Source organism: Elephas maximus, chromosome 2 (assembly GCF_024166365.1).
Source record: "Elephas maximus indicus isolate mEleMax1 chromosome 2, mEleMax1 primary haplotype, whole genome shotgun sequence".
In the NCBI taxonomy this organism is placed as follows: Eukaryota; Metazoa; Chordata; class Mammalia; order Proboscidea; family Elephantidae; genus Elephas; species Elephas maximus.
In genome coordinates this window covers 228,927,241-228,943,025 of record NC_064820.1, presented here as the reverse complement: position 1 = coordinate 228,943,025, position 15,785 = coordinate 228,927,241, and the positions used below count along the sequence as shown (strand labels likewise).

Below are 15,785 nucleotides of genomic sequence, written 5' to 3'. Positions count from 1 at the left end.
AAGCAAGTGTTGGCATTGTTTGTGCAAACAGTTTGATATAGTCAGCCACTCTTGTCCGTTCAGGGTGGGAACCCTCCCGAAATTCAAGTTCCCATTGTCAAGTGAGGGCCAGCCTTGCATGCAGTCCTTTTCAAGGACAGTAGTCTCAGGTACACTTGTTAACTCTTTCCTGCACAGGACCCATGGGGTTCACTCTTCTGTAGAGGGGGGACTGGAGCTAGTCTAGTATCTGGTTTGGGGGAAGTCGAAGCCTGAAGGATGGCACCTTCCCAGGGCAGATACAGCCATAGGATTACTCATATTTATGTCCTTGAAAGCAGGTCCACTCCTTGGGCATACTCCTTGGCCAGGGTGGGGTGGGGTGTCCTGTATAGGGGACAGGGACACAGAGATACCTGGCAGTGGCCCAGGACCACCCACTTGGAGGGGAATGGTGGGCAGGGGTCTTTGGTTGTGAACAACAGAAATGAGTTCTGGTTAGCTTCATCAGTAAAGGGCTTTATTGGAAGAGTATGACATAGCTCACAGGAAGCAGGCTCAGGAAAAAGGACAGGAGACAAGGCCACACCAGGCCCGGGAGCAGAATTACTTGACAGGCCCAAGGAGGTGGCAGCAAAGAGAAACCAACTCCAAATATTCTTTTCTTCCCTTGCTCCATTCCGCGCAAGGCTCAAAGGCCTGGGAGGGTCCAGTTGGAGGAACTGGGGTCACTGCCAAACCCATGGCTGGGGAGGCAGGGCATGCTGATTGGGGTGGGGGGAGAGAAAAGGGTGCTGTTCCAGTAGAAGAGAGTGAACAGTGGATGGCATAAACGCCATGGCAGGGGGCACAAGGCAGGACCTGGTCAGTGGTCTAGGGGATTAGCAAAGATTCCAGGTGGGGCAGGTGGCAGTGAGCTCTCAAGCCTTGGGGTAACCTTAAGAAGTCTGCTCAGCAGCAGGACTTCTGGCCAGACAAGGGGCCACAGCAGGCTGGGCGGGGGCATGTGGGGCAACATAGCAGGGACACACAGGAGGAGGTGGGGGCACAGTAGGAGGAAGTGGGCACACAGCAGGATGGCTTGCACACAGGGCGGCAGATGAGGGATAGGCAGGAAGAGGGTTTGCAGGAGGAGGGGCCTCAGGGAGAGGGCTGGCAGCACCCAGAGGATAGGCAGGGAGAAGCCCCACAGCACACAGGCACAGAGCAGACGGGCTTGCAGCAGATGGGCATGCAGCAGGCCTGCTGGCAGGGGGAAGGTGTGCAGCATGCCGGCTGGCAGCTAGACTCCTGACAGCAGGAAGGAGGTGGGCAGAGGGTGGCCCCACAGCAGACGGGCATACAATTGATGGGCTTGTAGCAGACAGGCTTACAGCAGACAGGCACACAGCAGCCCTGCTGGCAGGGGGAAGGTGTGCAGCATGCAGGCTGGCAGCTAGACTGTTGGCAGCAAGAGGGTTCAAAGGAGCTGGTACAGACCAATTGGCAGGGGCTGGAGCCACAGGCTGCCTGGCAGCAGGGGCTCACAGGGGTGTAGACAAGGGTCAGGCTAGGGGCCGGGGTGCAGCAGGTAGGGGCACAACAGGTGGACTGGTAGCAGGTGGGGGCACAGCCGGAGGACTGACAACAGGTGGGGGCACAGTGGCTGGACTGGCAGCAGGTGGGGGCACAGGTGGGCTGGCAGCAAGTGGACTGGCAGCAGGGAGGCTCACAGCAGCTCTCAGGGCAGTCATCTACCTCCCAGGAGGAGCTGGTGTAAGCGCTGGGCAGGCAGATACAGCTGTCATAGCTCCTGTCACTGGAGCAGATGGACATGGTGGATGCAGCTGGAACACAGGCCCCAGAGCAGCAGGTGTCAGCCATGGTGGGGGTGGGAGGAGGTGAGCTGGGAGGAGGGTGTGAGTGAGTGAGTGTGTGAGTATGTGAGGAGCTCCAGGCTGTCGGGGCTTTTATATTCCTCTGTGCTGTGTGTTGTCCTAACAGGAGGCTCAACAAGCCTGCCCTTCCTTGTTGTTTGGAGTCTAGAGAACTCTAATCAATGTCAGTCTAATGTTTTGTTTCTGTGAGGTGTTGCTCACCTTGTAAAACTCCTGAGTGTAATTTGGGATTTTACTGGTGCATCCTAACCTGTGTTTGGCTCCAGAATGTAAAGCTGGAGAAGAAAGGTTTTATGTACACAAATAGGGTCTCCTGGTGTCTGAGTGAGTTTTGAGTTGGCTGTACAAGAAATCCATCCATACTCATTCCAACCATCTCTGGGTGGGTCACCTGCGATGGCCTCTGTGTACACAGTTGTTGGGTGTTCTGGGCTTGTCTGGGTTCCCAGGCTTGAGAAACCCAGGTCAAAGAGGACATGAGGGCTGACATGCTTCTAGAAGTGACTCACCAGGATTCTCTCTGGTGCAGGAAGTTCCCTTGATGGCTTTAGTGCAGGTGGCAAACGCATAAGTGATGGACAGTCCTGCGGCAGCTTTTTCCATGTGGGATAACAGAGGTCCCTGTGTGTGCATACACACTCCTGTCTTCCATCCCAACAATCAGGAAGGCCCCAGATTCCTGTGTCTGGCCACAGTCTTTACCTCTCCACTTGCAGCTACTCCAGGCTCTTCCAATCCGTGTGCAATCCACCCACAACAACACCTTCAAGAAGTAAGCTAGCAATTATTGTTTTTGTTTTTTCCTGTTTATTTTCTTAATTGTTAACTAAACAATTCCTTGGTCACCCAAGCTAGAAATCTGAGAGTCTTTCAGATTTCTCCCTGTTGTCCACAAATAATATTCAGTTGGCCACCAAGTCCTTTTGGTTCTCTGCTATTTTTCAAATCCTATCTGGTTCTTTTACTTCTCAAGAATTAATTTCTTCACTACATAGCTAATCTTTCCCATATGCTACACAATGCCCTAGATTCTAAGAAAGTGATGTAGCCCTGACGGCAAAGCTCTGCCAGGGTGAGAGAGATGGCTGCTCTGATTGCCTGATGTTAGTGACGAACAGGGACAAGCACAGCATGCTATGGGCTCAGAGGAGTGGCATCTAATCCAGATGGGAGGGATTGGTGGGAGGGCTTTCTGGTGACAGTGTGATGCTCAGACTAAGTCTTAAAGGTTAAAATTTTCACCATTCCTTGGCTGTTCTTTGTCTCAGTCATTGGTTCTCAGCTGAGGCCTCTCAACTCCTAGAGAATTCATGAAAGGCATAGAAGGCTTCAGCGGTTCTAGGAATTCAGTTAAATTATGGGCTGGATTGACTTTCTTTTTATTTTGAATTATAAGACTAATATAGATTTGAGCCTGGGTTGTGCCAGACCCCAGCCTTTCTGGAGCACAGCAATCAGCCATGTAGGTTGGACATATATTAAAATTAAATAATAAGATATGCCTGCATCCATTTATGACAAAGTAGCTTCTGTCAGAAAAATACTCCTACTGAGTATAACTTGAAAAGCTGGATAAAATGTAAAAACATCTGTTTAAAGGCTTTTTGAGAGCAGCTGACTAAACTAAAAATTGAAAGATAAAAATTCTGGAGATAAGAGAACTTCAGAGAGGTGAGCCAGCATTCTGCAAATAGCTTTCCCTTCAGGACAATTGCTGAATCTTGGTGTGGAATGAAAGGTGGAGGAACTGGGCAGGCTGCTGTGACTGGGATGTAGAGAAGCCAGTAGATTCCAGCAATCTCATGTGGTTGGAGAAAATTAGATTGGAATTTGTGACTTCTAAGACAGCCAGGACTCAAGGGGCCAAGATCATATACAGAGGGGAGACACAGAGAGGAGTCTAATAATTGGGAGATGAACCCTTAAGGCATTTTCCAAATTCTCATACTACACAGAGAAGATGCTTAGAAGGAAAACTGACAGCCATTGAAACTCTGAGCAGAATTTTTGAAGTGTCACTGCTGAGGAGACAAAATCAGAGTTAAGACTAGCCAAGGAGAAGAAGCTATCAATTGAAACCCCTGGAGAGCTAAATTCTAGGAGGGGGGAAACCAGAGGTAGACCAAACTACAAAAACAGCCTCGCAGTCTCAAGCCAGACTGGGTGAGGGTCCTCTGCCCTCACTTAGGCTGTCTACCACAGGATAAGGTGAAATTACGTGGAAAAGAGAAAGTCATTCAGATCCCCTAAAATTTTTCGTACACAATATCAGACATTCAACAAAAAATTACACTCATTCTAAGAAATGGGACTAAGACAAAACATTCAATAGAAACAGACCCCAAGGTGACACAATTATTGGTGTTATCAGACGCAGATTTCAAATAACTGTAATTAAGATGTTCACATGTAAAGGTGGAGAAGAAAACTGAAATCTATATAAAAAAGAAGAGACAAATAGAAATTCTAGAATTGAAAAATGTAATAATTGTTTTTATGAATTGATATCCATTGCCATCGAATTGATTCCGACTCATAGTGACCTTATATAAAAAAAAAAAAATTTTTTTTTTGACCTTATATAGATGAGTTTAATAGTAGATTGGAGAGACAGAGAGAGAGGGAATTAGTAAACTGAAAGCTAAGAAACATCTAAGATGAATCTGGGGAGAAAAAAAGATGGAAAGTTAACTAATTAATGTGGTGGGCATTAGAATACAGTGAAGAATTTGAAATTGAAGACTTATATGGGAGGAGAGACAGGAGAATGCTTGAAAAGATAAATGACAATGAATTATCTAAAACTAACGACTTGAACTACATGTTAAAGACTTGAGCTACATATTCAAGAAATGTTACAAGCTTTGAGGGAATAAATACTACTAAAGCCATGCCTAGGCATATTGTAATGAAACTGATGAAATTCAAATGCAAAGACAAATTCCTGAAAGCAATTAGGGTAAAAAGAAACATCAAGTTCAAAGATATAGCAATAGTAGACTTTCCAACAGAAAAAATGAAAGCAAAAAGTTATAGAATGACATTTTTAAGGTGCTGGAAAAAAATAACTGCAAGTCTGGAATTCTAACCTAGTGAATAATGACAACTGACTGTGTGTGTAAAGTTATCACAGCAGTGAAGGTCCACCAACAGGAGGTTGTTTAGTGAAGTATGACACAGACTGTGGGAAAGAGACTCTATCCTCCCCTTCTCCTGGAGTTCACGCCCTGGGTGATTTCCTCCCTTAGAGTGTAGGGGTACCTGTGACTTGCTTTGGGCCACATAGAATATGTCTTAGTTACCTAATGCTGCTATAACAGAAATATTACAAATGTTGTTGTTGTTAGGTGCCGTCAAGTTGTTTCCAACTCATAGGGACCCTACCCACAACAGAACGAAATAGTGCCCAGTCCTGTGCCAACCTCACCATTGTTGCTATGCTTGAGCCCATGGTTGCAGCCACTGTGTCAATCCATCTCGTTGAGGGTCTTTCTCTTTTCCGCTGACCCTCTACTTTACCAAGGATGATGTCTTTCTCCAGAGACTGATCCCTCCTAATAACATGTACAAAGTATGTGAGATGTGGTCTCTCCATTCTTGCTTCCAAGGAGCATTCTGGTTGTACTTCTTCCAAGACAGATTTGTTCATTCTTTTGGCAGTCCATGATATATTCAATATTCTTTGCCAACACCATGATTCAAAAGTGTCAATTCTTCTTCGATCTTCCTTATTCTTCATCCAGCTTTTGAATACATATGAGGTGGTTGAAAATACCATGGCTTGGGTCAGGTGCACCTTAGTCCTCAAGGTGACATATTTGATTTTTAACACTTTAAAGAGGTCTTTTGCAGCCGATTTGTCCAATGCAATTCATCTTTTGATTTCTTGACAGCGACTTCGGTGAGTGTTGATTATGGATCCAAGTAAGATGAAATTCTTGGCAACTTGAATCTTTTCTCTGCTTATCGTGATGTTGCTTATTGATCCAGTTGTGAGGATTTTTGTTTTCTTTATGTTGAGGTGTAATCCGTACTGAAGGCTGTCGTCTTTGATCTTCATGAGTAAATGCTTCAAGTCCTCTTCACTTTCAGCAAGTAAGGTTGTGTCTTTTGCATAACATAGGTTGTTAATGAGTCTTCCTGCAATCCTGATGCCCCATTCTTCTACATATAGTTCAGCTTCTCAGATTATTTGCTCAGCATAGAGATTGAACAGATATGGTTAAAGGATACAACCCTGACACTCACCTTCCCTGACCTTAAACCATGCTGTATCTCCTTGTTCTGTTTGAATGACTGACTGCCTCTTGATCCACGTACAGATTCCTCATGAGCACAAGTAAGTGTTCCAGAATTCCCATTCTCCACAACGTTATCCATAATTTGTTACGATCCACACAGTCAAATGTCTTCGCATAGTCAATATAACACAGGTAAGCAACTTCCTGGTATTCTCGGCTTTCTGCCAGGATCCATCTGACATCAGCAATGATATCCCTGGTTCCACGTCCTCTTCTAAATCGGACTTGAATTTCTGTCAGTTCCCTGTTGATATACTGCTGCAGCCACTTTTGAATGATCTTCAGCAAAATTTTGCTTGCTTGTGATATTAATGATATTGTTCTATAATTTCCACATTTGGTTGGATCACCTGTCTTGGGAATATGCACAAATATGGATCTCTTCCAGTTGGTTGGCCAGGTAGCTGCCTTACAAATTTCTTGGCATAGATGAGTGAAGACTTCTAGTGCTGCGTTCATTTGTTGAAACATCTCAATTTGTATTAGTCGATTCTTGGAGCTTTGTTTTTTGTCAATGCCTTCAGTGCAGCTTGGACTTCTTCCTTCAGTACCATTGGTTCCTGATCATATGTTACCTTCTGAAATGGTTGAATGTCCACAAATTATTTTTGGTATAGTGACTCTGTGTATTTTCTCCATCTTCTTTTGATGCTTCCTGCATTGTTTAATATTCTTCCCATAGAATTCTTCAGCATCCTCAAGGCTTGAATTTTTTCTTCACTTCTTTCAGCTTGAGAAATGTTGAGTGTGTTCTTCCCTTTTGGTTTTCTATATCTAGGTCTTTGCACATGTCATCATAATACTTTGCTTTGTCTTCTCGAGCCACCCATTGAAATCTTCTGTTCAGCTCTTTTACTTCATCATTTTTTCCTTTTGCTTTAGCTACTCAACATTCAAGAGCAAGTTTCAGAGTCTCTTCTGACATCCAGTTAGGTCTTTTCTTTCTCTCCTGTCTTTTTAATGACCTCTTGCTTTCTTCAGGTATGATGTCCTTAATGTCATTCCACAACTCATGTGGTCTTCTGTCGTTAGTGTTCAACATGTCAAATCTATTCTTGAGATGGTCTCTAAATTCAGGTGGAATATACTCAAGGTCATGCTTTGACTCTCATGGATTTGTTCTAATTTTCTTCAGTTTCAACTTGAACTTGCATATGAGCAATTGATGGTTTGATCCATAGTTGGCCCCTGGCCTTGTTCTGACTGATGATATTGAGCTTTTCCATTGTCTCTTTCCACAGAGGTAGTGGATTTGATTTCTGTGTATTCCATCTGGCAAGGTCCATGTGTATAGTCACCATTTATGTTGGTGAAAAAAGGCATTTGCAATGAAGGAGTCATTGGTCTTGCAAAATTCAATCGTGTGATCTCTGGCATTGCTTCTATCACCAAGCCCATATTTTCCAACTACTGATCCTTCTTCTTTGTTTCCAACTTTTGCATTCCAATCACCAGTAATTATCGGTGCATCCAGATTGCATATTCCATCAATTTCAGACTGCAGAAGTTGGTTAAAATCTTCAATTTCTTCATCTTTGGCCTTAGTGGTTTGTGTAAATTTGAATAATAGTGGTATTAACTGGTCTTCCTTGAAGGTGTATGGGTACAATCTTATCAATGACACTGTTGTACTTCAGGATAGATCTTGAAATGTTCTTTTTGACAATGAATGCAATGCCATTCCTCTTCAAGTTGTCATTCCTGGCATAGTAGACCATATGATTGTCTGATTCAGAATGACCAATACCAGTTCATTTCAGCTCACTAATGTCTAGGATATTGATGTTTATGTGTTCCATTTCATTTTTGACGATTTCAAATTTTCCTAGGTTCATACTTCTTACATTCCAGGTGCCACATCAGCAAATGAAGGTCCCGAAAGCTTGACTCCATCCACGTCATTAAGGTCGACTCTACTTTGAGGTGGCAGCTCTTCCCCAGTCCCGTTTTAAGTGCCTTCCAACCTGATGGGCTCATCTTCCAGCACTATATCAGACAATGTTCCGCTGCTATTCATAAGGTTTTCACCGGCTAATTCTTTTCAGAAGTAGATCATTGGGTCCTTCTTCCTAGTCTGTCCTAGCCTGGAAGCTCAACTGAAATCTGTCTGCCATAGATGACCCTGCTGGTATTTCAATACCTATGGCATAGCTTCCAGCACCATGGCAATACACAAACCTGCACAGTACAACAAACTGACAGACGTGTGTGGGTACCACAAATGGGTGATTTTAACAAAGAGAAATTTATTCTCTCACAATCTAGAAGGCTAGAAGTCCAAATTCAGGATGCCAGCTCCAAGGGAAGGCTTTCTCTCTGTTGACTCTGAGGGAAGGTCATTGTCATCAATCTTCCCTGGTCAAGGAGCTGCTCAGCACAGGGACCCCGGGTCCAAAGGATACACTATTCTCCTGGCTCTTCCTTTTTGGTGGTATGAGGTCCCCTGTCTCTCTGCTTGCTTCTCTCTTTATAACTCAAAAGAGATTGACTTAAGACACAACCTAGATTGAGTCCTGCCTCATTAACATAACTGCCTCTAATCCTGCCTCATTAACATCAAAAAGGTAGGATTTACAACACATAGGAAAATCACATCAGATGACAAAATGGTGGACAATCACATAATACTGAGAATCACGGACTAGCCAAGTTGACACACATTTTCTGGGGGAACACAATTCAATCCATAACAGAATACAACCAAGGTGATGAGATCTACGTTATTATGTGTATGTGATTACATTATGTAAGATCATAATGCCTGTCTTGTGAGCACCTTGTTGTGAGCTTCCTATGGAGGGACCACATGGCAAGGAACTGAGGGCAGCCTCTGGCCAACAATCAGCAAGGAACTGAGGCCCTCGGTCCGACAACCTGCAAGGGACTGAATCATGCCAACATCCACATGTGCATGAAAGTGGATTCTTCTGCAGCTGAACCTCAGATGATACACCCTCCTCAGAACCCAGCAGAGAACCCAGTCTAGCTGTGTTGGGACTCCTGAACCACAGAAACTGTGAGATAATAAATGTGGGTTATTTTAAGCTATTAAGTTTGTGGTATTTTTTTGAATAGCAATAGAACCCAAACATAAGACCCATGTAGAATTCTACACAGATGTGAGAACATTATATATTCATAGGAAAAGAGCTCCAAGTTATATTACTTTTAGGAAAAACTAAACATGTAGAACAGTGGGGAGAGTGTGATAAAATTTGTATTTTAAAAATTTATACATGTATATATATTCATATATATAGAGAGAGGAAGAGAGGGAGACAGGTCTTGGCTGAAAGCAGAGAATATCAAAAAGATATTTACCTGTGTTTTATTGACTATGCAAAGGCATTGTACTGTATGGATCATAACAAATTATCAATAACATTGTGAAGAACAGGAATTCCAGAATGCAACATGACCAAGAGGCAGTCTTTCGAACAGAACAAGGAGATACTGCGTGGTTTAAAATCTGGAAAGGTGTATGTCAAGGTTGTACCTTTTCACTGTACTTTTTCAATCTGTACGTTAAGCAAATAATCTGAGAAGCTGGACTGTATGAAGAAGAATATGGCATCAGGATTGATGGACAACTCATTAACAACCTGTGACATACAGATGATACAACCTTGCTTGCTGAAAGCGAAGAGGACTTGAAGCGTTTACTGATGAAGATCAATGACTGCTGTAGCCATCAGTAGGGATTGCACCTATACAGAAAGAAAACAAAAATCCTCACAACTGGACCAACAGGAACATTACGATAAACAGAGAAAAGATTGAGTCATCAAGGATTTCATTTTACTTGGATACGCAATCAGCACCCATGGAAGCAGCAGTGAAGAAATCAAACAATGTATTGTATCAGACAAATTGGCTGTAAAAGACCTCTTTAAGGTGTTGAAAAGCAAAGATGTTACTTTGAGGACTAAGGTGTGTCTGACTCAAGCCATAATATTTTCAATCCAATCATATGCATGTGAAAGCTGGACAAAGAAGAAAGACCAAAGAAGAATTGATGCCTTTGAATTATGGTGTTGGTGGAGAATATCGAATATACTATGGACAGCTAGAAGAATGAACGAGTCTGTCTTGGAAGAAATATAGCCAGAATGCTCCTTAGAAGCAAGGATGGCAAGACTTCGTCTCATGTACTTTGAACGTGTTATCGGGTGTGACCAGTCCCTAGAGATGGACATCATGGTTGGTAAGGTAGAGCGTCAGCAAAGAAGAGGAAGACCGTCGATGAGGGTGACGGACACAGTGGCAGCAACAACGGTCTCAAACACAGCAATGATTGTGAGGATGGCACAGGACCAGGCAGGGTTTCGTTCTGTTGTGCATAGGATCGCTATGAGTCAGAAATGGCTCAATGGCACCTAACAACAACATAGAGAGAGACAGAGACAGAGTAAGGTAGGGGAGGGGGGGAGATAGCTTTTCCCTGAGAGAATTTGGTGCTGGCACACAAGTGTAGTATAAGATTCAATCTTTATTTTCCCTAGAGATTCCTTAAATAGAGTTTAAGCTTTTCAGGTCTCTTCAGTTATAATGTCCCAATTTTATACAGAGGCCCTATTGATGTGATGGTAAGATGTGGGAGGAGGGGAAGTAGCATATGATTATATGTTTAGGTCTCATTCTTTTAGTGGATCTGTGCCCCTGGGCTGTGACCTTCACAAGTGCTTCTCAGATTTTTTTTTTCACTCTGTAGGTGAGACAGGAAGGCTAGAGGGGGCTGGAGTTGGGTATTTCCTTTCCCGCATGTGGAAACCTATGTGGGGCTGGAGTTGGGTATTTCCCTTCCCCCATGTAGAAAGTTAGAGGGGGCTGGAGTTGGGTATTTCCTTTCCCCCATGTGGAAACCTATACGGGGCTGGAGTTGGGTATTTCCCTTCCCCCATGTGGAAAGTTAGAGGGGGCTGGAGTTGGGTATTTCCTTTCCCCCATGTGGAAACCTACAGGGGGCTGGAGTTGGGTATTTCTCTTCCCCCACGTGGAAAGTTAGAGGGGGCTGGAGTTGGTTATTTCCCTTCCCCCATGTGGAAAGTTAGAGGGGGCTGGAGTTGGATATTTCCCTTCCCCCATGTGGAAACCTAGAGGGGGCTGGAGTTGGGTATTTTCCTTCCCCCATGTGGAAACCCAGAGGGGGCTGGAGTTGGGTATTTCCCTTCCCCCATGCTGAAAGTTAGAGAGGGCTAGAGTTGGGTATTTCCTTTCCCGAATATGGAAAGTTAGAGGGGGCTGGAGTTGGACATTCCCCCATGTTGATTAGGCTCTGGCAAAATAGGTTTCCTTGAGGGCAGACCATTTGTTAAGGAGAACAGAATACTCTGGCCATTTTTCAAAATGGTTACTTTTCCCCTCCCCTTGCCGGAAGTTCAACGGAATTTCTCTCTGAGTTTCACAGTGAGAACCTGATGGGACTCCTGGAGGTACAACTTAGGAATGTATGGGGTCCTGCTAAAGCTGGGCCTCCAGGAGCTTTTATTCATTTATTTATTTTAACCTCTCAAGCTTGTCCACAGTCTCCAGCAATTAGTCAATTGCCCATTACGAGTTCCTACCTGATGCTAGGTAATGACCCACGTGCAGTCCAGCATGGTCACTGGGTGTGGTTCAGAAACCAAGAACAACAAGCCCAAGAAACTATCCTTGTGCCTGACCAGGGAAGGGGCCAACCCATGTCCAACACAATCCTTGGCCTAGAATACAAAGAATTGCTGCTCTCTCCCAAGCAGAAGGACCATGTGGATAATGGACACACTAAGCCAGGACTGGAGAGAGATGCTTTGTCTATGACAAATGGTCCAGAGCACGGGGCCAAGAGGTCAGGCCCTTGTCACAGCCTGTCTCTCACAAATTGTGGCCCTGGGCAGGACACCCAACACCTCTACAACCCTGCCTTCACAGGGGGCACAGGAAGGCTACACTAGAGGTGTTTGAGGCAGTGGGAAATCACTTAGCAGAGTTTTGGCTTCATACAATCGCCAGTGATTGTCTGAGTGCTTCAATTGCTGTTAACCAGACCATGCTCCCAGCAAATAAAGGAGGACTCAGGACATTCCCACCCTCCTGACACCCACTGCCCTCATGGGCCCCATGGACCCAGGCTGGGATCATAGCCCGGACTCCTACTCCTGTGGGACCACAGATTGCGATGGGACACTGAGGCCCAGGCCACCTATGAAGATTTACAGGCTGGACAACACCATGGCAAACGAACATTCCTAATGAGGTCTTGGAACTGGCTGGGACACCAACCAGGAAGGGGAAGGGCATCATGGAGCCTCTGGTGGGACAACACACAACACGGAGGAATATATAAAAGTCCCGGCAGCTCCGAGAACCTCACTCACTCACTCACTCCTCCTCCCACAACCTCCCCCCACCACCATGGCTGCTTCCACCACGTCTGTCTGCTCTAGCGACCTGAACTATGGCAGTGGCGTCTGCCTGCCTGGTTCCTGTGAGTCTTGCACTGGCCCCTCCTGGGAGGTGGATGACTACCCCGAGAGCTGCTGTGAGCCCCCCTGCTGCACCTCCACCTGCTGCCAGTCCACATGCTGTGCCCCCACCTGCTGTGCCCCAGCCCCCTGCCTGACCCTCGTCTGCACTCCTGTGAGCTGTGTGTCCAGCCCCTGCAGCCAGGCAGCCTGTGGGTCCAATCCCTGCCAATCAGTCTGCACTAGCTCCTGTGAATCCTCCTGCTGCCAACAGTCTAGCTGCCAGCCTGCATGCTGCATACCCTCCCCCTGCCAGCAGGCCTGCCGCATGTCTGTCTGCAGAAAGCCTATCTGCTGTGTGCCTGTCTGCTGCAAGCCTGTCTGCTCCAAGCCGGTCTGCTATGAGACCTCCCCCTGCCCGATTCCCTCGTGCTGCCAGCAGTCTAGCTGCCAGTCTGCATGCTGCACACCCTCCCCCTGCCAGCAGGCCTGCTGCGTGCCTGCCTGCTGCAAGCCCATCTGCTGTGTGCCCGTGTGCTGTGAGGCCACCCCCTGCCCAGCCTCCGCATACTGCCAGCCCTCTCTCTGCGCCTCCTCCTGCTGCAGACCCTCCTCCAGTGTGTCCCTCATCTGCCACCGCTTGTGCAAGCCAGCCTGCCGTGTGCCTACCTCCTCCTGCTGTGCCCCCACCTCCTCCTGTGTGTCCCTGCTCTGCCACCCTGTGTGCCCCCGCCCAGCCTGCTGTGGCCCCTCAACTGGCCAGAAGTCCTCCTGCTGACCAGACACTCCCCCCAGGGCCAGCTGGACTCCAGGCCCCACTGTGGCTATGCTCCTCACATCCACTCAGTCCTCGTCCTGATCTTGTTAGACAGCTGCCCTTGCCTGAGGATGGGACGCCTCCACATCTCCACTGTCCCTTTGTGACCTTTGCCCCCTGGCTCCCCAGGAACCCCCCAGCTGGCCTCAACTTCCAACCTGTCAGCACCTCTTAGGGCACCTGAATAAATTCACCTTGATCCCTTGATCTTTCCTGTCGTCAGACTCTCATGGTGGGGACACAGGGTTTTGACCAGACATTGGTCTTCCCCAGCCACAAACATTCTGTGAATGAGTGACTTACCTCAGAAATCACAGGGCACAGGCCTGAGTCCTCTGGGAGGGTACCTGGGACTCGGCACCACCCAGGAAGGCTCAGGTTCTGCTTGGCCCCCTGCCCAGCGCTCCCCCAAGCTGGTTGTTCACAGACCCGCCATGGTCCAGGAGGCTCTCCAGACCCCTGTAGAGCCCCTTTCCATCCACTGTCCTACCAGGAAAACCCACCCCTTCAGAAGTGCACTGAGGAAGCCAGCTTGCAGCTCCATGCCCCACAGCCCTTCTGGGTCTGGGGTCTCCCCTCTCTATGGGCCATCCGGGGGCCTGTCCATTTAGCAGAAACATGGCATTGATGGGAAAGGAGCTTGGCTTCAAGGTCATAGGAGTTAAACTGACTTTATTTGGAAACAAAAACATTCCAAGAGGGCTGGGAGGACCTATAGGAACCAGCACCCAGGCGAGTGTCTCTCCAGAAAGACCTGGGTTCTGTCTGGGGAGTGTCAGGGACACAACAGTTAAGACTGCAGTAGTCTCCCTGTGACCTTGAGCCTGTGTCAGGCCTCAGTCTGCCAAGGGGCAGTGTACAACACCAGGGCAAGATACACTAGACCACGTGTGTCAGCACATGCCGTAAGCCCTCTAGTGAGAACTGTAGAAGCGTCCAAGCTCATACTGCCTGACTATTAGGGGCTGTGGTTGTCAATGGACCACTGTCCCCAACATGTCACATATCAATGTCCAGCACTCTCCCCTAACCTCCACGTGCTTTGAGCTAGGTACTGCCTTCTCTGCCTGTGAGCCATTCACTCATCCCACGGGCCTACGTCTGTGCCCTGAACCCACAAAGGGAGGCCCTGCTGCCCCGATGAGGGTCTCAGCCCCCTCCCCTAAAGCCCCAGCCACCTCCCACCCTGCTCTGCATTTCCCAACTTGCTGCCATGTCCTTGACCCTTTGGCCCCCAGCTCCCGCTTCACCTCCTAGCCAGGCCTTCAAATGACACTCATTTTTAAAATGAGCTTTGTGAGATACAATTTGCATCTAATAAAATAAAATGCAATGTAGTGTTTAATTGTACAGTTTGAAGAGTTTTGATCTGCAACCTCCACCCAATGAAGATATATAACATTTCCATCATGGGAAAGGTTTTCTCGTGGCCCTTCCCCATCAGGTGCCGCCATTCTCAGGCCCAGGCAATTACTGCTCTGCTTCATTACTAAAGATTTATCTTTTCTAGAGTTTGTATGAAAGGAATCACATAACACGTACTCTGTAGTGTCTGGCTTCATTTAGCCATCTCTTTCACTGTATTTATTAGTAGTTCATTCTTTTTTATTGCTAAGTGACATTCTATTGAATGGATGTACCAAAATTGTTTAGCCGTTCACTGGTTGAAGGACGTTTGGGTTACTTCCAGGCTTCGGTGGTTATGGATAAAGCCACTATCAACATTCATCCCACGGACCACAAAGTACTTTGTTTTCATTTCAAGGTCATATGTTTTCATATCTCTTGGGTAAATACCTAGGAGTAGGATCATATAGTAAGCATATGTTTAACTTTGTAACAAACTGCCAAATTGTTTTCCAAAGTAGTTGTACTATTTTTCATTCTCATCAGCAATATATATGAGTTGCAGTTATTTCACATCCTTGTCAGTACTTGTTATTGTCAGTCTTCATTATTTTAGTCTTTCTAGGTGTATGGTGCTTATTTGTATTTCCCTGATGGTTAAAAACATAGAGCATCTTTTCGTGTGCTTGTTTGCCGTTTGTAAATATCTTCTTCATGAAGTGTCTGTTCAAATCTTTTGCCCATTTTTCTTAAATCAGGCTATTTGTGTTCTTATTATTAAGTTGTAAGTACTCTCTGGAGCCCTGGTGGCGCAGCGTTTAAGAGCTATGGTGGGCTATGGCTGCTAACCAAAAGGTCGACAGTTTGAATCCACCAGCTGCTCCTTGAAAACTCTATGAGGCAGTTCTACTCTGTCCAATAGGGTCACTATGAGTCAGAATTGACTCAAAGACAATGGGTTTGGTTTTTGTTTGTTTGTTTGTTTCTTTGTTTAAGTACTCTTTAAATATTATGGATACCA

The 15,785-nt window shown here is 46.2% G+C and overlaps 1 protein-coding gene and 1 pseudogene across 1 annotated transcript; one reads left to right on the top strand and one right to left on the bottom strand.

The window, feature by feature from the left end:
• Positions 1-930: 930 nt before the first annotated feature.
• On the bottom strand, positions 931-1,800 carry LOC126070639 (keratin-associated protein 10-12-like; annotated as a pseudogene).
• Positions 1,801-12,550: 10,750 nt separating this feature from the next.
• On the top strand, positions 12,551-13,378 carry LOC126070636 (keratin-associated protein 10-12-like). The gene has a single exon (XM_049875011.1). The coding sequence runs from the start codon at positions 12,551-12,553 to the stop codon at positions 13,376-13,378; it is 828 nt and encodes a 275-aa protein (XP_049730968.1).
• Positions 13,379-15,785: the final 2,407 nt, after the last annotated feature.